Below are 19,475 nucleotides of genomic sequence, written 5' to 3'. Positions count from 1 at the left end.
TTTGATAATTCAAAAATCTAAACTATGCCAACTATCCAGGAGGTGCAACAATAATATTTGTTTAATCAAGAAACACAGTTACCATTACCAGCTAGAGTGGGGTGTTACGGTTGAATGAATGTAAATATTTACTTTATATAACTTTACTTCTATAACTTGTGCAATGTTCGCACACATGTGTCCCATGTTTTACATGATGTGGGGGCATTCGAGGCTCAAGAGTTGGCAGTCTTGTAATCGGAAGGTTGTCGGTTCGAGCCCCGGCTCCGACAGTCTCGGTCCCCGTGTCCTTGGGCAAGACACTTCACCCGTTGCCTACTGGTGGTGGTCAGAGGGCCCGGTGGTGCCAGTGTCCGGCAGCCTCGCCTCTTTCAGTGCACCCCAGGGCAGCTGTGACTACAATGTAGCTTGCCATCACCAGTGTGTGAACATATGGATCACTAAATGTAGTGTAAAGCGCTTTGGGGTCCATAGGGACTAAGTAAAGCGCTATACAAATACAGGCCATTTACCATGATGTGTAAACAGGGAATTCGGTTAGCATACTCAAACAACCTTGGGCTTCAAAGCCTTTGTTTAAACATAGCTGTTCGCTTATCAAGATTTTTTTTTTTTGACAATTTCTCTGCGACATGGAGTCACTTTGTCAGTTAAGACAAGGAACATAAAAGCTTGAGTACAGGTTGTGTTTCACAGGCGTGTAATATGATGGCCTCTTCCTTTGTCATGCTTCAAGTAATAATCTCATACCTGAAGGCTTTTAGACAAACTTGACCGTGCACTTGATATTCAGCATTTCTCTTAGCATTAGAGAAACGAGTACTTTTTAGCAGACTTAAACTAGTTCATCAAACAATCATCAGTTACTTGGTAACACATTAACCTTCATACAGCACTGTTTGTTGAACTGATGTTTTTATTGTGAATAGGAAATTGATATCGATTCACAAGCAAGATGCATGTGTAAATGTACCATTATGCTGCAGTGTCAGATTGATGATGCTGTTCTGTATTCACCTGGTCCTCTAGTCCAACGGTCCCCAACCTTTTTTTGCGCCACGGACCGGTTTATGCCCGACAATATTTTCACGGACCGGCCTTTAAAGTGTCGCGGATAAATACAACAAAATAAAACTACCGTAGTACCGGTACCGAAAAAAAGAAGATTTATTCATAACACACATGAAAAGACCCAGGAAAACAGAATTAACGATAAAAACGATAACAAAATAACGCTAAAAACCGATAAAAACCCTGAAAACCATACATTTCACACCCGAGCCTCAACTCTCGCGGCCCGGTACCAAACGACTCACGGACCGTGGCCCAGGGGTTGGGGACCGCTGCTCTAGTCGATGGCGAGCTTGGTAAGATGTATGTATTTTTGTTACTCCCATGCCATTAGTAGTTTGTGGAAAGGTACAAAAGCCCCGTATCCAGGTTTGCTGGGGGAAAAAAGGAGATTAAGTTACTATTCAAACAGACTATACGTTAGAAAATCACACTTATATTTATAATTTTAATATTTTAGATGTCGCGGAGGTCGTGTGTTTGTTATTGTTGTTTTGTTCTTTTGCAGTCTCGTAAAAAAAATACTACATTTAAGTAACATTTCCAAATGCAGTCAGTCAAGTTTGTCATTGTAGGAAAGTGAGTTCACATTACAAGGTTGCACCTCATGCCTTTAAAGACAGCTAAGATGACCTGACAGCTGCATGTGCAGCACAGTGCAGCACAGTCCTAAAAAAATACCCAACAGCCACTTCATTAGGCACACCTTGCAGTTTTATGTTGGACCTTCTTTTGCCTTCGGGAATGCCTTACTTCTTCATGATATGAAGTTAATAAGCTGTAAGAAATATTCTTCAGACATTTTGGTCCATATTCACAGATAGTTGCTGCATATGTGTCAGCTGCACATCCATGATGCAAGTTTTCCATTTCACCACATCCAAAACATGGTCTATTAGATTGAGATCTGGTGACTGTGGAGAACATTTGACTATAGTGAACTCATCTTCAGGTTCGGTAAACCAGTTTGAGATGATCTGAGCTGGAAGCAACCATCAGACGATGGGTACAGCGTGGTCAGTGACATGGTCAGCCACATTTCTCAGGTAAGCTGTGGCACTTGAAAGATGCATATGTAGTCTCTTGGTGTTGCTTCAAGGTTCAACATGTTATGTATTCAGAGATTTTCTTCTGCTTTCATATCATTTAATGTAAACCCTTGAGATGGTGAAATATTGAATTATGGAATATCAAATCCATCAAAGTTAATGTATTAATACATTGTGTAATTGTGTGAAAGAATGGTGCTTAAGGTAAATACACTTCAAAACAAATGTAAAGGTTTAGAAGCATTTGAATTTAAATAGATACTGAGATTATTGTAAAAAGCATTACTTAGTGCACACATCCAAATCGCAGTACATTACTAAATGTCAAGGTGCACAACCTTAGAGCAAAAACATATACATGTTGCTTGAGTACGGCTGGTAGGAAAATGACATTGGTTACCATTCAAAGTAGCTGTGTCCCAGGTGGCTCCCATCACATAGCCCTGAATCAGGAGTTTGCAGCTCAACTCCAAGGTGGAGATCTACCTCCCCCTGCAGGTGACCGAGGAAACGAACTATTCCTGTGCTGATCCTCCCAGATGGCAGCATGATCCTGACCCGATGGCCTAGCTGTAAGTCCATCGGGGAGTGAGGAACAAAAACTCGATGTGGCCCTTGAGATTTCCTCCATGATCTCACACTGCAGAAAGAAAACTTCTCTTAGTGAAAGAAAATTACACACATCGATAAATCAGGAATTATGATCCTAAAATATATTCCATGTAATGAATAAATTTGCTTTTGGAACTATATTTTGAATATACACCCTGTGCATTTCTTAAGAGGGAAGATTATAACTGTTGCCGCAACGATTTTTTACATAATACATTTTCAATAGGACACAGGACCTCACATGACTCTGAAATGGTCCCTGCTGTTTCCACTGTTTGCAGTTAAACTTCTGAGCATAGATATAAGAATATTTTTTTATCCAACTCTCTGCCAAACCGTTTCTTTGAAAGCAATACCTCGAGGCTGAAGTTGAGGAGGAGGAAGGTCTTGAACTCTGTGCTGAGGATGAAGATAACTGGCTGCCTGACAAACTGCATTCATAACTATCACTTCTTGATGACATGTCAGACCTTCTGCGCTGATGGAGGCCGCCTGCACGTGACACATTAGCAGCTGATATCATGGCTAAATACAAAAGGATGCGCATATGAAAATTTGTTCTGTTATTGCCATAATTGTGTTACTGCCATTTACCTGAATACTCTTCAAATGCTTCTCCATTGTCCACTCCTGACTCTCCCTGGTCACTGTAACTGCCCACTTTCACCAACACTCCAGACTCCAGCTGAGGGAAAGGAGGCAAAGGTATAATTACAGAACCTCAGCCACCCACACACAACTTCACACACAAACACACCTGATTATGCAGCTCTTCCTGTTTTCTCTTCAGCTCTGTAAACCTCCTTTCCCATGATGCTCTCTCACAAGCAATCCTGGTCTTCAGTGATAGCACCTCTTTTTCAGTTTTGGTCAGTCTCTTCTGGAGGGCAAATGTACGGTCAGGGCTACCTGGTATGGCGGCAATCCTGTTATTTTCGGCACCTGACAAATAACATCAAATAAGGTAATCATCTAAATCTGCACATTAGCAAAGGGGATGTGAAGTAGGATTACATAAGGAGGAAGAGAGGCTTTAAGAAAATAAACTGTGAAATTGAGTGTTTAACAGTTGACTAAATATTTTTAAGATATTTTAAATGTGCTGGTGATCACTCTTTGATTTTATGAGTTTCTTACCCACAACTTGTTTCAACTCATGGCTTTTGCCCTCTGTAATGGGGTTTTCCCTTGGTAAGAATCTGATAGCATTGTATGGACATATCTGCAATGCAGATCAACACTGATTAAATTTTTTATAATCACCACTTACAAGAGCCTTCATTAAACTGTGATGTAAGCAGATTACCCAGATGTGAATATAATGAGCATACACTCACCCAAAGGAACCTGCAGGTGCAGAGTATCCCTTTGACTGCCCACGTAAACACAGCCCATAGGACTGTCATGTTAAAGCACCGTCCTCTCACATTGTGCTATCCTGAGCAGACAAAGGAATTGTTTTTCTTTAGTACAGTAAGTACTACAGCTGAAAGATTATATCTTTACAAAAGAGTGGATTTGGTTACAGAAAACTCAAGGCTAGTTGTAGGTTTTCTAAGAAAAAAATGGGTTGTACCATCTGTAGGTCAATGCTACCAGGCTATGCCCTCGTAACACATAAACACACTCAAAAACCACATTGAAATTAAAATGTGGTTGAAAGCTTATGACTTCGAGCAGGACACTGACCTTTTGCAGAAGCTTAACTGAAGGCTAGAAGTCATAGGGAAATGGTAGCTTCCATCTCTGCTAAAAGGGCCTCTGTCCCAGTCTATTGTGAAGGCTAATGTGCCACACAGGGCTCACTGACCTGTTGCTATGTGCCAGCTCTGTGTGAGCGCTGCTGACGACCGCCCGGGAGGTAAATCTAGTCTAATCTTCTTAGTCGTGCAGTTACACTATCTGGTTGTATCCAAGCTGCTACATATGGTTTACTGAGTCTGATAAACAATGTGAATAAGCCTCTACATTTAGTGCAACTGTTACATCTGTTGGAGGAAGAAGGATTCAGTATCATCACCCATCTGTTTAGTCTGTCTGTTGTCAAACTGGAGAGGTCATCCTTAATATTGATACAAAAATCTCCTTTCTTACTGTGTTTTCACTCTGCATTTGGCCAAGATCAGTGTCACTGCTGGTAGCATGAGGTGATACCTGGACCCTACAGAGGTGGCACAGGTAGTCCAAATGCTCCAGGATGGCACATCGATACGTGCGATTGCCAGAAGGTTTTCTATGTCTCCCAGCACAGTCTCAAGAACATGCAGGAGATTCCAGGAGACAGGCAGTAACGTAGGAGAAACTAGGAGAAACAAGGCTGTAGAAGAACGTTAACCCATCAGGTGCAAGGATGAACAAGATGAGCACTACGAGAGCCCTACAAAATGACCTCCTGTTAATGTCTCTGACCAAACAATCAGAAACAGACTTAATGAATGTAGCCTGAGCACCCGACCTTCTGTAACATGGTTCAGCATGATGTGTTTTTGGTGGATCAGTAATGTTCTGGGCTGGCATATCCATGGAGGGAGGCACAGACAGGCTGGTCAACAACGCCCTGTCTGACATTAGGTATTGGGACGATATTAATGGATCTATTGTTAGACCATACACTGGTGCAAGGTCCATCTATAGTTCGGTGCATCTATCCGACCACCAGGTTGCACTTCACATTGTTTAGGAGCTCAGTGCAGTCCTGGTCCAGACCTGGGAGGGCATTCCCAGGACACCATCTGTTGTCTTGTTAGGACCATGCCCCAGTGTTGTCAGGCAAACACACACACAAGTATGTGGGGACCATACAAACTATTGAGTACCATTTTGAGTTGCTGTAATCAAATTTCAGCAAAATGGACTTGCCTGCCACATTACTTTTTCTATTATATTTTGGGGGTTTCTTTGAATTCAACCATGTGTAGGCTGTTAATTTAATTTCCATCAAACAATGTGTCATTCTTTCATTTCAAACACATTACCCAGGCCATACCAGAGATCCAGCATATTGGATATGCTGGATCTCTGGTATGCTGGAGATCTGATGTGTTTTCAAAGTGTTCCTCTTTTCTTTTTTTTTAAAGTTTCTATAAAACATAATATTTTTAGTCACATCTATTATAAATGATCAGACTGTGCACAGAGACATGAAAACTGCTAGGGAGTGGCAACGCAAGTGCTTAGTTATTCTCCTAGCAACATCTACAGTGACTCACCAGCTGTGTATCAGACTAATTAGTTTGCCCTGAAACTTGAGGCGGCATTTTGCAAGAGGTAGAGAAAAAAAGAGAAAATTCCCAGGGAAGATTGATTCTGTGTTCAGATCTTTTGGGTGTCAGATTTGGACTTGATAAGCTCTGATGTTTGAAAAATACATCCTATGTGACGCACAAGGTTTTTGTTCCTTTACAAGTATCTGTAGGTTCATACCAACATAGAGGTAAATATTCAGCAAATTTATGAAGACAGAACAGAATCCACAGTAATGCGGCCAAGAAACTACAAAAGTAAATTGTATTTTAGGCTCATATTATTAACAGTATGAACCTTAAAGGATTTCCCATTTTACCCAAACCAGCCTTCAGATTATTTTTTCTTTCACAAAAATTAATAAAGGCTGCAGCATAAAACTAGCAAAATATGTGGCCGTCCAATTCAAATAGTTATTAGAAAGGACTGGCAAACACATGTTGCTTATATGCAACCATTTATGTGGTTAATGGTTTTGGTGGGTGCCAGAGGCTATCCCAAAAGCACCTTACAGCATGGTCATCAGTTTATCACAGCACTAACACATACACATGCACATGATAGCGCTGCATGATACGTGACACTTAGTATGACAAGCTGTGACAATTTACTGCAGAATTCAGAGAGTAAAACAATTATCTCACATCTTGGGTTTTATTTCTTATGCATACATATAGACACTTATAGTCACAGACAAAATAAAAAACACACTCAAGTAATGGTTTATAACCTGTTTTGCAAATTGCCGATGACATTATAATTATCTAAGTCCATCATAGCTCCTCATTTGACTGTGTTTGCAAAGTCCCAGTCATCTGCAGTCGATGTTATTATCAATTATATTATGTAAATTATATACCTTTACATAGTTTTGCATCCAGTTTATGGAATTTTTAACCAACCCTGTATTTTCTGGACATGTAAGATACTTAAACACTTATTATTTTCCAAGGAAAATGCAAAATTATATCATGGATTGTTAATAGTCAGATACACTCGGTCTTGAATTCCTAAATAATTTTTTCAAACTAAAATATCACTCAAACATTGTGAGATTATCACACTAATCCCAAAACTGGATAAAGTTAATAATTAAATAACAAAGTATAATTCATTTAATTGGGGTAAGTAAAACATGTCTATATATACTATATGTATACTATACTATATGTCTGTAGTGGGGAAAAAGTATGTAAGCATTTAAATGAAATGACTGTAATGTAACTGTTCAGATTAATAATTAACTGCTTGCTACAGATTCCTCACAACACTTTTTTAGGAGTTTGACATCCAAAATACGCATTTTATTTATTCTACTTTAAACATTCATTCTTAGAAAATAGTCTTATATGGCATTAATTCAATTTATTTCAGCATGCAGACATGATAAAGAAGACCTACCAAAGTTAAAACATCATCGGAATCAGGAAGAAAGGTGATTTAAGTGATTTTAAACGTGGAATAATTGTTCTTAATCATCCAATGGGGCTGGTCTGAGCTTTTTAAAGATCAGTCTACTGAGTTGTTCCCACACCACCAAAAACCTGAGGTTACAATTTTCAAAATGGGCAAAAGAAGATGGTTTCGTAGCCTTTTCCAGAATGTTTAGCACCAATAAATGTCTTTAGTTCACATCATCTCACTCAAAATGAGGGTGTCCACTTACACCCCAATGCAATTAATGAATTAGGCGCATAATTAATTATGATAATAAGTTCTCATTACCTGCTTTTAGGACTTAAATCTTAAATTTAATGGTATTTTAGGTGTCAGTGGGACATCTCTGCTGGAGATGAGGAGATCACTGTCCAAACTTTTAACCTTTAGGTTGTGCTGCGAGTGATTCCTGATAGGTTTGGCCAATAAATTACTTCAAAGATGTGTAATAAGAAAAAACATTCTCTTGTTCTGTTATGTTTTTAAAATAAGATATTCTATACCATTTTATGTCTTTTAATCACTATTATCTCTAAATATGTTTATATAATTAACAGTAAAATAGCTCAAACACTGCCTAATGAGAAATCTCTAACGTTAAATGAAAGTACAAATAAAGTTCAGAGTCAGATTTTCCACCTAATTTAGAAATCCAGAAAACTCCCGTTTTGAGGGTTATTTTCATACAATTATCCATACATAGCCGAAAAAATGTCGTTATTATTATTGGAGCTGCAGTGAAAAAAGGAAGGACTTCTGTCACCTAAATTGTGCAAGACTCTTTGGTGTCATGCCCAAGAATTTTATGTTCTTTGAGCCACAAAGAGCGAATTGTAGCGTGCAGAGGGGGCGTATGGCTGGGAGAGAGAAGGGGGTCTAATTTCACATTGTGTTGAACCGAAACCAAGAGGCCCCCTATACAATCAACACACAGGACACTGAAATCTCACCTGTGCTCTCATAGACAAGTACAGGCTTAATCCACTCAGTTATTTCAGTTAATTGTAAGTTTCGGTATGTACACTTTTATTTGAACTCAGAGTAATCAAAACTGTGTGAGTACTGTAAAGTAATATCGTCTTTTATTACAACATTAATTGTGGGGCATCCAGCAAGTGCAAGCCTTTAGTCTCCTCCTCTCACACTTGAATAAGTGTCCAGCTGAGAATTTGTTCTTATTGCGTTGCTATCAGCAGTGCTATCAGCAGGAAGCAAACAGGGGAGGTGACAGAGAGCAAGAGAGAACTCTGCAGTGGGAGAAAGCTCATTCACTTCAACCACAGCTGAGACAAACCATGCCCAGTGCACCACAGGTGAGTGGATTTTACCGATTTTGAATGATGGACTTTGTTAGTTTTACTTAAATTCCTTAAGCTATATTTACGCATAGCAAGCAGGCGGCTCCATTGAAGCTGGATAATTATACAACAGGCTGATGTTTTCTTCGTTTTCTATTGTACGTTTTTCAGTTACAAAATATTATTTCACATATTACATGTGCAAATATGGTGAATATGTTTTTCTAATGTTTTTTCTAATATTTGAATAAAGGTTTTATATCCCTTAATATTTAAAATGTAATATTCAGTTTCAGTCTCAAAAACATTTAGTGTTATGATGTCTATAAAATGAACCACTTTGAGGATTTTGATTACAAAATCATTTAAAAATTTATACTCAGGTGTTCTGTTTGTAGCATGTGTTGCCTATTCTCCATTGCTCTTTATAGAATAGGCAGTTGCTAATACAACTAATTCCTTCCCTGAAACCTCCTAATATTCCCAAAACATTACATCATTCATGACTGCTTTTGCCAAACACTAACTAGTACATCGACTGAGTCTTGCAGCAGCAGTTTACCAATAAGATGATGTAAACAGGAAGTTTGTGTAAGGAGGACACTACAATAGGTATATTGGCATCATTAAGAGTAAACAGCTTGCACCAAACCAAGAAATTCCTGCCAGTTTTCCTAATTAAACTGCATTTTGACATGGAAGTTAAAATGGCCACTGTTGTCGGTCAGTTTCCAGGGTGGAGAGCCCACAGGAGGCCACCCTGGGATCCAAGGAAGAAGAGGAAAAAACAAGCCATGCTGCTTAGTGGCTCTCCCAGGGGCACTGAGCATGGAACAAACACATTTTAATTGTGTTCACTGCACTGCAAGACACTTAAAAAACAATTATGTGTCACTACACAAAACTAAACTTTACCTCATAGGGGGGATTACCATGCAGTGCTGGTTTAAAAAAAAAAAAGTACCAGAAAATGCTGAAACTAATTCCTTGAGAAACTGTGCAAAAAAAAAAAAAGCACAACAGGTTTAAATGTCACATATCACATTACTTTTAAATTTCTTATATTGTAACTCAACCAAACAATTATGAGATCAGTTTCACCAGAACAATTGGAGATTTGTGAAAAGAGAAGACCATTGATGACCATCGACGCTGTCACAGATCAAACAAAGTGCCCAGGTGTGTTACAATGAATGAGCATGGCTGTAATTCAGAGACCTATTACCGTGGGTAAACAGTGTGAACTGTGCCCACCGATACAGACCTTGTCAATACAGAAATGCAGTTATTGTTTAGTTTATTTATCTTGGTGAGATTAATCTTCAATTTTGAGTACAACTCAGTGGATATTAAAAAAAGGAAGGACAATGCAAGATGTTCTTTCATGCTGATAATGAGTTTACTGGGAATTTGATGGGTATTATATAATTACAGGCTGGACGAAGAGCTCCCTCCCTTTCAGGCAGTGGCATAATGACCTCCACTACTTTTATAAAAGACACAGGTATGAGTTTGTATTTTATTCTCTATTTAAAAGCACTGTTCTCGGTGACATATATATTCTGTTACACAGGTGAAATGGAGACTCAATCAATATGTTTTAGGATTGTTTATTTTCCACCCATCCTGCCTATCATTTAAGAAAAAACTTGCACAACTTTAATGTTTCAAGCATATTGCGCCCTCTGCAGCACCTTAGACTTGAAGTTAGGAAAGGAATAAAACTAAGGAATGGAAAAAGAAGACATGGAGTATTTGTTGTATGTTCAGAATAGAGAAAATCAGATAAAATTACTGGGATTTGGCTGGTTTAATAGGCAATATGCATGTCTCACGAAGGAACTTGCATCCATTAGGGCTCAGGTCTTGCATGTTTTTGAAGAAACAAATGCACATCTAACCACTGAAACTATGGGAACCCAGTGCTAATGTCCCAAAAGCAAAGATGTCATACTGCTCTCTCATGAATAAAAAGATGACACACGCATGTTGGCATGGTACCTGTGCACCAGAGTGGCATGCCTTTCTGCAGATAAATACAAGCTTCCATGATTACAGTCAGTCTGTGGTTGCTAGAGACACATGTTTATGTGTCTCAGCTTGTAAGAAATGTTATTACCAGTAAAAACTACTTTTGACTGCTCCTTTATTTAAAGGGGGTTGTCTTAGTAGGTAACCCACATTTAATTTGACATACTTTTTATACGAGACGCCCTTCCTGACAAAACCTGAAAAGGTTTTGTGCTTCGTTCTAAGATTGAACAAAGGAAACCTTTGCTTGTTAGGCACATGTGAAAATCAATACACTGTGGAGCCACTAGGATTATCTTTCTGAATATTGAGCATAATGCATCATTGTACTAAATTTTGCTTCATAGGGCTGTTGGTTAAATGGTCCAGCTGTCCGATCATCATAATGATATCATAAAATAATCTCTGTAATGCAAAATTCAGGTACAATCATGCATTATGCTAAATATTAAGAATGACAGTCCTAACAGCTGATGTTAAGGACAGTGTTAAGTATCTGTTTATTATAATGGGGCGTGAGTGTAAATAGATTGGCACTTATATACTTTCCACTCAATCTGAGCACTGAAAACAGTTTTCTCATTTACCCAATTTCATGCACATTCATACAGCACTTTTATCAAAATTTTTATATTCACAAGATGCATTCATGGGAGCACTGGGGAAACTCTGGGTTCAGTATCTTGCCCAAGGATTCACATGTAAACTGGAGAAGCCAGGGATCAATACACTGACAAAGTTATTATAACAGATCATTTATTCTCTTCAGCTCTCCTTCTGTGGTGTATCTCTTCAGCCTAGTGGCCAGGGCGGTGAGCCTTTGTTTGGCACTTTCTAGAGCCTCAGTTATGGACATCTTGTTGTGACTCTTTTTCATTCAGAACCAGTGGAGTATATGACTTCACCAGTCTGTCTGTCTTCATTTGAGGTTATTGCACTGATCTGCCAGGTGCTTTCTACTCAATCAAACTTCAAACATGCTCTGCGACTTTTGTCATTGGATCAGCAGGCGTAGTAGCATTTCATAAATTCCATATGCCAGTTCTTGTGCATGTATGTCCATGTTCAGTATGTCCTGGTTTGTCAACACCTGATGGGGAACTTTTCAGGCGACGTCTGAGCCAGTTATATATCTTTTGCTCATGTTCCAAGGTAAGCTTCAATAGCATTGGTGCCAAACCCGAGGGCACTATATAGATATATAAACATCTTAGGCCCGGTATTTTTTAACAGATTTATAGTTTTATCAGCATAAGTAAAAAACAAAATAGTTTGCTCATATTGTGAATCTGTAATATATGGTTTTTATGTTGATTTGCACCTGGATAAAAAAAGGGTAAGGCATATTCAGAACCAGTTACCTGGTGTTTGTGCCAGTCTTTCAAATAGAAGCTAAGATATTGCATGAAATCCTTGATAAATATCATCACTCATTATGATTTATTCTCTGATCACCATAATATTAGAGAATTTTATAAAAAGTTTCCCAGAAAATGCAGTCCATGCACATTATGCAATGTTGTTAAAAAAAATCCACCCAATCCTGTCTTATTATGTTTCCTCCAAAATGCCCAACTTTACAGGTATTCTGCGAGTCCTCCCTTTAGGACTATTTCTGCTATCCATGTTAGTATCAGGAGTATCAGGAGCAGCCACTACCACCCCACAAAGCTCAACAGCACCCAGTACCAGCCAGCCCTCTTCTACCACCAATGAAGGTATTACAGTGCTCACTACCCATTCTTCCTCAGCCACTAGCCAGTCCACATCGGCAGGCACAACATCAACCACCGGTGAGTCCCCCACATCCACAGGCACAGCATCAACCACCAGCGAGTCCCCTACATCCACAGGCACAGCATCAACCACCAGCGAGTCCCCCACATCCACAGCCACAGCATCAACAGCCAGCGAGTCCCCCACATCCACAGGCACAGCATCAACAGCCAGCGAGTCCCCCACATCTACATCCACAGGCACAGCATCAACCACCAGTGAGTCCCCCACATCCGCATTAACAGGCACAGCATCAACCACCAGTGAGTCCCCCACATCCACAGGCACAGCATCAACCACCAGCCAGTCCCCTACATCCACAGGCACAGCATCAACCACCAGTGAGTCCCCCACATCCACATCCACAGGCACAGCATCAACCACCAGTGAGTCCCCCACGTCCACAGGCACAGCATCAACCACCAGTGAGTCCCCCACGTCCACGGGCACAGCATCAACCACCAGTGAGTCCCCCACATCCACATTAACAGGCACAGCATCAACCACCAGTGAGTCCCCTGCATCCACACTAACAGGAATAGATTTGGCCACCAGCCAGTCCCCCACATCCACAGCCACAGCATCAACAGCCAGTGAGTCCCCCACATCTACATCCACAGGCACAGCATCAACCACCAGTGAGTCCCCCACATCTACATCCACAGGTACAGCATCAACCACCAGTGAGTCCCCCACATCCGCATTAACAGGCACAGCATCAACCACCAGTGAGTCCCCCACATCTACATCCACAGGCACAGCATCAACCACCAGTGAGTCCCCCACATCCACAGGCACAGCATCAACCACCAGCCAGTCCCCTACATCCACAGGCACAGCATCAACCACCAGTGAGTCCCCCACATCCACATCCACAGGCACAGCATCAACCACCAGTGAGTCCCCCACGTCCACAGGCACAGCATCAACCACCAGTGAGTCCCCCACGTCCACAGGCACAGCATCAACCACCAGTGAGTCCCCCACATCCACATTAACAGGCACAGCATCAACCACCAGTGAGTCCCCTGCATCCACACTAACAGGAATAGATTTGGCCACCAGCCAGTCCCCCACATCCACAGCCACAGCATCAACAGCCAGTGAGTCCCCCACATCTACATCCACAGGCACAGCATCAACCACCAGTGAGTCCCCCACATCTACATCCACAGGTACAGCATCAACCACCAGTGAGTCCCCCACATCCGCATTAACAGGCACAGCATCAACCACCAGTGAGTCCCCCACATCTACATCCACAGGCACAGCATCAACCACCAGTGAGTCCCCCACATCCGCATTAACAGGCACAGCATCAACCACCAGTGAGTCCCCCACATCTACATCCACAGGCACAGCATCAACCACCAGTGAGTCCCCCACATCTACATCCACAGGCACAGCATCAACCACCAGTGAGTCCCCCACATCTACATCCACAGGCACAGCATCAACCACCAGTGAGTCCCCCACATCCGCATTAACAGGCACAGCATCAACCACCAGTGAGGCCCCCACATCCACAGGCACAGCATCAACCACCAGCCAGTCCCCTACATCCACAGGCACAGCATCAACCACCAGTGAGTCCCCCACATCCACATCCACAGGCACAGCATCAACCACCAGTGAGTCCCCCACATCCACATCCACAGGCACAGCATTAACCACCAGTGAGTCCCCCACATCCACATTAACAGGCACAGCATCAACCGCCAGTGAGTCCCCTGCATCCACACTAACAGGAATAGATTTGGCCACCAGCCAGTCCCCCACATCCACAGCCACAGCATCAACAGCCAGTGAGTCCCCCACATCTACATCCACAGGCACAGCATCAACCACCAGTGAGTCCCCCACATCTACATCCACAGGTACAGCATCAACCACCAGTGAGTCCCCCACATCCGCATTAACAGGCACAGCATCAACCACCAGTGAGTCCCCCACATCTACATCCACAGGTACAGCATCAACCACCAGTGAGTCCCCCACATCCGCATTAACAGGCACAGCATCAACCACCAGTGAGTCCCCCACATCCGCATTAACAGGCACAGCATCAACCACCAGTGAGTCCCCCACATCTACATCCACAGGTACAGCATCAACCACCAGTGAGTCCCCCACATCCGCATTAACAGGCACAGCATCAACCACCAGTGAGTCCCCCACATCTACATCCACAGGCACAGCATCAACCACCAGTGAGTCCCCCACATCCACAGGCACAGGCACAGCATTGACCACCAGCCAGTCCCCCACAACTACACCTGCTTCTATAGTTGATTTACCCACCACAATGCAATTCCACACAACCTTACCCACTTACACAGGTATAGCATTTACTGACACGCAATCCCTGACAAATATACACACCTCTGGAAACTCAGTATCTATCACTACTCAATCCTCCCAACTCAGGAGGGTCACCAAGCACTGGTACCAATACAAAAGCCTTTGGCAATGCTGTATCTTTAACTTCTATCCACTCTTTTAATTCAGCCAATTCTACTAATTCAACAACAAACTGAATCAGTAAAGTTGAAGCAATATTGAAATGTATTAGCTTTGTTTTGTATAACATTTTGTCTCTTCAAGTCTTTGCTAAATGTACTTGTATATTGTTTACATGATCAAAATAAATTAATAATCAACCAATCAATCAATTCCTTGTCTCCAGTTGATTCTACGACCACGACCAAACCCACCACGGCAACTACCACTTCATCTTCCTCCTTGACTTTTGGCACCAGTTCTTTAACCACAAAGATGAACACCAGTCAGTTTTTTATGTATTTATTTCCTTACTTATTTGTTCATTCATTCATTCATTTAGTATGTGTGTGTTTTGCTGTTTGTTTGTTTGTTTGTTTGTTTGTTTGTTTCTTTGTTTCTTTGTTTCTTTGTTTCTTTGTTTCTTTGTTTCTTTGGGGAGGGGTATTTTTTATTCATTCATTTTTTCTTTTTTTCATTCATTCACATTTTAATTTGTTCTTGCATCAAAATTAAATAGATCTTTTACAATCAATGTTGTGTTGCTTTAAAAAACTCCAGTCATGACATCTGTCTCTCTATCACAGGTGACATGACTGAGAATGGAACCACTAAGGCAAGTCAAATATTCTCCTTCTTCTGTTCACTTATCTATGAGTGTTTTTCATTCCTTCAAGCCTCTTCATCACATGCCTCTTAATTCTCTCAAATACAGATATACTGCCCCTCATTCAACTGTAACTACTCTGACTGCTATTCGATGTACATCAGTCAGAACACCACTCCGTGTGCTGTCGATAATTGTTGTCAGGTAGGGCAGTCAGCTAATGGCACTAAAAACTAAGAAACTATTTGAGCCATAGCAATTACAAATCCCTCTTTTTAAGGAATTGAGCAGTCAAAAGATTGCATGGTATCTATAACTGACTATTAAAGGGAAAATACATTTATTTTTTCTAAATAAATTAACATAGTATAGAAATTAAAGAAATTAGATGCGTCTCTCTAATCTTTCTGTTATATCTCAGTTGTTAAGGCAAACAGACATGTGGTATACTGCCAGCTGCAGCAACTCTTGTGCTGACAGCTGCAAGAATGCCTCCCAGACCAACTGTGCTGTGAACTGCTGTAATTTCACTGGCTGTCTCAATTACACTTTTGCATCCATGATGAGCATAACAACCAATGGTAACTACACCTTTCTTTTAAATCACTTCATTTGAGCACTCATAAATATTTTATGTTTTACCATGCTCATATGTCTGTGAAGGTTCTCAGTCATCCAGGTCATCGTAGTCAAAGGAGCTTGGAGAGAAAAGCATCTGGACTTCTTTAAGTTGCTTTAAGACGTTTCTTAAAGTGGACCAAGGCTGGCCAAGGGTGACGCTAGCAAGTCTTCAAGCAACTTAAAGAAGTCCAGATGCTTTTCTCTCCAAACTCCTTGAATTACCATGCTCCTGTTGTCTTTGCAAATGATCAATTTTTAAATCTTAAAAAAAAACATCACTGTATATTGTTTTGTTCTTCTCCTTTATCTACTTTTAGGAACTCAAACCACAAAACCAACAACCACGCAGGCCCCTACTACAACTACTACCAGTCAAACAACAGCAAACAATGTAAGAACTGCTGGCTGCATGAATGAATCTTTTGGCAAGCAAATGTGCATGCGGGAAGAAGGCTGTGTATCACTAAACAAAACTAATTTGGCCTTTAACACCACAGTCCCCTTTTCTTAAATGTCAGCTACAAACTTCCTCTGTTCCTTGCTTCCAACAGAATCACTATGTTTAACAAAAGTATTACCTTTTTTTCTAATAATGATTATCTTTGACTGGTTAATAAACTGCCTGTCAACAATTTAACAAGTTAATGGAGTGTGGACTGAAAAACCACTTTGTCCAGCAGTGTAAATGAGACTTGGTTTGAAATAAGTTTTATGTTTCTTGCGCTGTTGTTTTTGTCAGGGAAAAAAGTGCCGTGCTGGTACATGCACCAGCGCAAACTGCTATACAAGTTTCACCATGCTACAAATGTGTTCCTCCTCAGAACCACATTGTCAGGTAAGAACATTCAATAGCATAAATATAACATTCATTAATTTTTCCAGCCTCATTGCAGTTGTTTTTTCTGAGCTTCTACACACTCGTATTTCTGTTTGTTTAGTGCTTTTAAAGCTGACACCGTCTTCATGCTATCCTTGCTTCAGCACAAACTTTGTTATAAATCTATGAATTTACTTTCTGAATTTATCAAAATTTGGAGAATATACAAGAAAAAGGAACCAGGGGGCATAAAATGTACCAATATGAACTCAAAATAGCTTTTTATTTGAATCGGTTAAGGAATAAATTATTTATACAAAAGAATCTGAAAAACAAACATAAGAAGTACCTCTACGATACATTTTATGAGCATAAATAAACAAACTTCATTAGCCTCATATTTACAGTTTTTACCATTCATAGGCCCTACACCGATCTTTCTCACTCATTGTCTTTGCAGCTGAAAAATGAGTCTACAGATACTGCCACAAAATGGACAGCGGGTTGCACCAACTGCACTGGCTACACTGCTTGCAAGGCTTCAACCAAACCTCCATGTAATCTGGAGTGCTGCAATGCCACAATGACCTCTTGCCTATGGTTGAATGGCACACTAAATGTTCCCTCTTTTGCCACAAGAGGTCCATATCTTCACACAGAACTGATAGCTTCCTTACTTTGTATTGTTGCTATCGCTTTTCTGCTTTGAGAACATGCTTGCTCAATTGCTGTGTGCGTTATTGGGTAAGTAGCGCTTTGTGTAACTCCTAGTTTCTCCAAAGTTACAAAGAAAATGTAGAAAAGATATTAATATGAATATTTTTATATTCATATTATGTAATTGTATAGGTATGGAAATATGGAAAACATTAATTGCAATGTTGATTGTGCTTCTTGTTTAAACTTTCCAGTCCCGTTTATGTCTGGTTCCAGACCACTGAAATGGCTTTGAACAGTATTTCTCTATGAAATACTATTTTCAGGAATCCAGAAAAACAAGCCAGAAGCAACATATCAGTTGATCATACAAGTGATCTTTATAAGCAACAGATTGATAAAGTAAAATAAACTTTTAAGTTATTTTAAACCGCTAAGTACCTTGTTGTACGTTCGGAAATGTCCTTATCTATTGCCATTATTGATATAAGATTAAATCTCTTCTTCAAGCTTTTGTTGTAGTAATGCAGATACAACTACATGCACTTTATAAAACACAAATGTTGTGCTGTAACAGGGAGTTGTCTTTTGAAGGTTTGTTGAATAATTCCTGTAGATGTAACATTAATGACACATGCAAGTCAGTGCACTTAGCTACATTTTGTGATTTTGAGGTATTTACTATATGATTTACAAAGTATATTTTGTGGTACATTCATGTTGCATCAATGCTAAATGAAATTAGAATATGTGAATTCTAGTTTTGTGCACTGTACACTATCAAAAATGCCTTAAAATAAAATAAAATAAATCTTATGTAATATGTCTGATAAGTTTTTCCCCAGCTACAGCTTTCGGAGTGTACTTAGTGGATCGCGGTTTAGCAAAGTCTACATTCCCTCAACCTAAGTTCATAAAGTAATCACATAAATTCCCTTGTTTTGTGTTTTTTTTATCCATAGCTCCAGTTACAGTACCTGTTACTTTTTAGAATAAGCTTTACATTGCAAAAAATACTGACTGTTGCTAGATGGGAAGCCATGTTTTACATGTCTAAGTTATAAGCTGTTCAGTGAATTAGTAATTTGAATTTTATGGCAGCAACACGTCCCAAAACATTTGGGACAGAGGCAACAAAAGGCTGAAAAGGTAAGTGGTCCTAAAAAGAAGCAGCTTGAGGAACCTTTTACAGCTAACTGCAACAGGTCAGTAAGATGCCTGGGTATAAAAAGAGCCTCTTTGAGAGGCAGAGCTTTCCAGAAGTAAAGACAAGAAGAGTTCCACTAAACTGCAAAAAACTGTCTACAAATTGTGGAATAATTTCACAATTGAATGTTTCTCTACTTAAAATTTCAACATCTCATTATCTACAGTACATAATGTCATCAAAAAATCCTAAGAATTCAAAGAACTTACTGTGCGTGAAGCCCAAGGCTGAAGATCACTATTCAATGGCTGTTTTGCACAGGTTAAAGAAGACTTCTAGAAAACATTGTTTGTGAACATATTTCACCATATCGTACACAAATACAGGTTAAAGCTCTATCATGCAAAAAAGAAGCCATATGTGAACATGATCCAGAAATGCTGGCATCACCTTTGGACAGAAGCTCATTGACTGAGGAAAAGCAGAAAATTGTTCTGTGTTCAGATGAATTTTGAAATTCTTTTTGGAAAACGTGTAAGATGATCCAGCCTAAAGAGCACAGAGACCACTGTGTTTGTGATCAGCAGTGAGTTTAAAAACCCGCAATTCT

General features: G+C 40.2%; 3 protein-coding genes across 5 annotated transcripts; 2 read left to right on the top strand and 1 right to left on the bottom strand.

Annotated features, from left to right (window-relative positions):
- Positions 1–1,081: 1,081 nt before the first annotated feature.
- LOC146659428 (uncharacterized) lies at positions 1,082–19,372 on the bottom strand. Its single transcript, XM_085421874.1, has 8 exons — positions 19,135–19,372; positions 4,070–4,170; positions 3,870–3,954; positions 3,490–3,674; positions 3,327–3,417; positions 3,089–3,224; positions 2,521–2,760; positions 1,082–1,445 (listed from the first exon to the last, which is right to left on the bottom strand). Exons 2-8 carry the CDS (start codon positions 4,136–4,138, stop codon positions 1,388–1,390), a joined length of 864 nt encoding a protein of 287 aa, XP_085278000.1. The 5' UTR covers positions 4,139–4,170; positions 19,135–19,372; the 3' UTR covers positions 1,082–1,387.
- LOC146659429 (uncharacterized) lies at positions 8,280–18,506 on the top strand. 3 transcript variants are annotated; one of them, XM_085423460.1, is made up of 11 exons: positions 8,280–8,725; positions 9,439–9,889; positions 10,145–10,214; positions 12,325–14,367; positions 15,204–15,302; positions 15,604–15,632; positions 15,732–15,827; positions 16,045–16,204; positions 16,562–16,635; positions 16,984–17,079; positions 17,522–18,506. In XM_085423460.1, exons 3-11 carry the CDS (start codon positions 10,184–10,186, stop codon positions 17,768–17,770), a joined length of 2,877 nt encoding a protein of 958 aa, XP_085279586.1. In that variant the 5' UTR covers positions 8,280–8,725; positions 9,439–9,889; positions 10,145–10,183; the 3' UTR covers positions 17,771–18,506. The 3 variants fall into 3 exon arrangements, with proteins under 3 accessions (XP_085279586.1, XP_085279585.1, XP_085279587.1); XM_085423459.1 differs by lacking the exon at positions 9,439–9,889; XM_085423461.1 differs by lacking the exon at positions 9,439–9,889 and having other exon boundaries at positions 8,282–8,725; positions 12,325–13,491.
- On the top strand, positions 14,373–15,188 carry LOC146659430 (uncharacterized; the record flags this gene model as incomplete). Its single annotated transcript, XM_085424132.1, has 1 exon — positions 14,373–15,188. A coding segment is annotated over one exon (648 nt), but the record flags the coding sequence as incomplete, so codon positions are not given.
- Positions 19,373–19,475: the final 103 nt, after the last annotated feature.

Source organism: Rhamphochromis longiceps, linkage group LG11 (genome assembly GCF_057381845.1).
Source record: "Rhamphochromis longiceps isolate RC_006_pf linkage group LG11, R_longiceps_female_GT1.1, whole genome shotgun sequence".
Taxonomy (NCBI): Eukaryota; Metazoa; Chordata; class Actinopteri; order Cichliformes; family Cichlidae; genus Rhamphochromis; species Rhamphochromis longiceps.
This window is presented reverse-complemented; position numbering and strand designations above follow the sequence as displayed.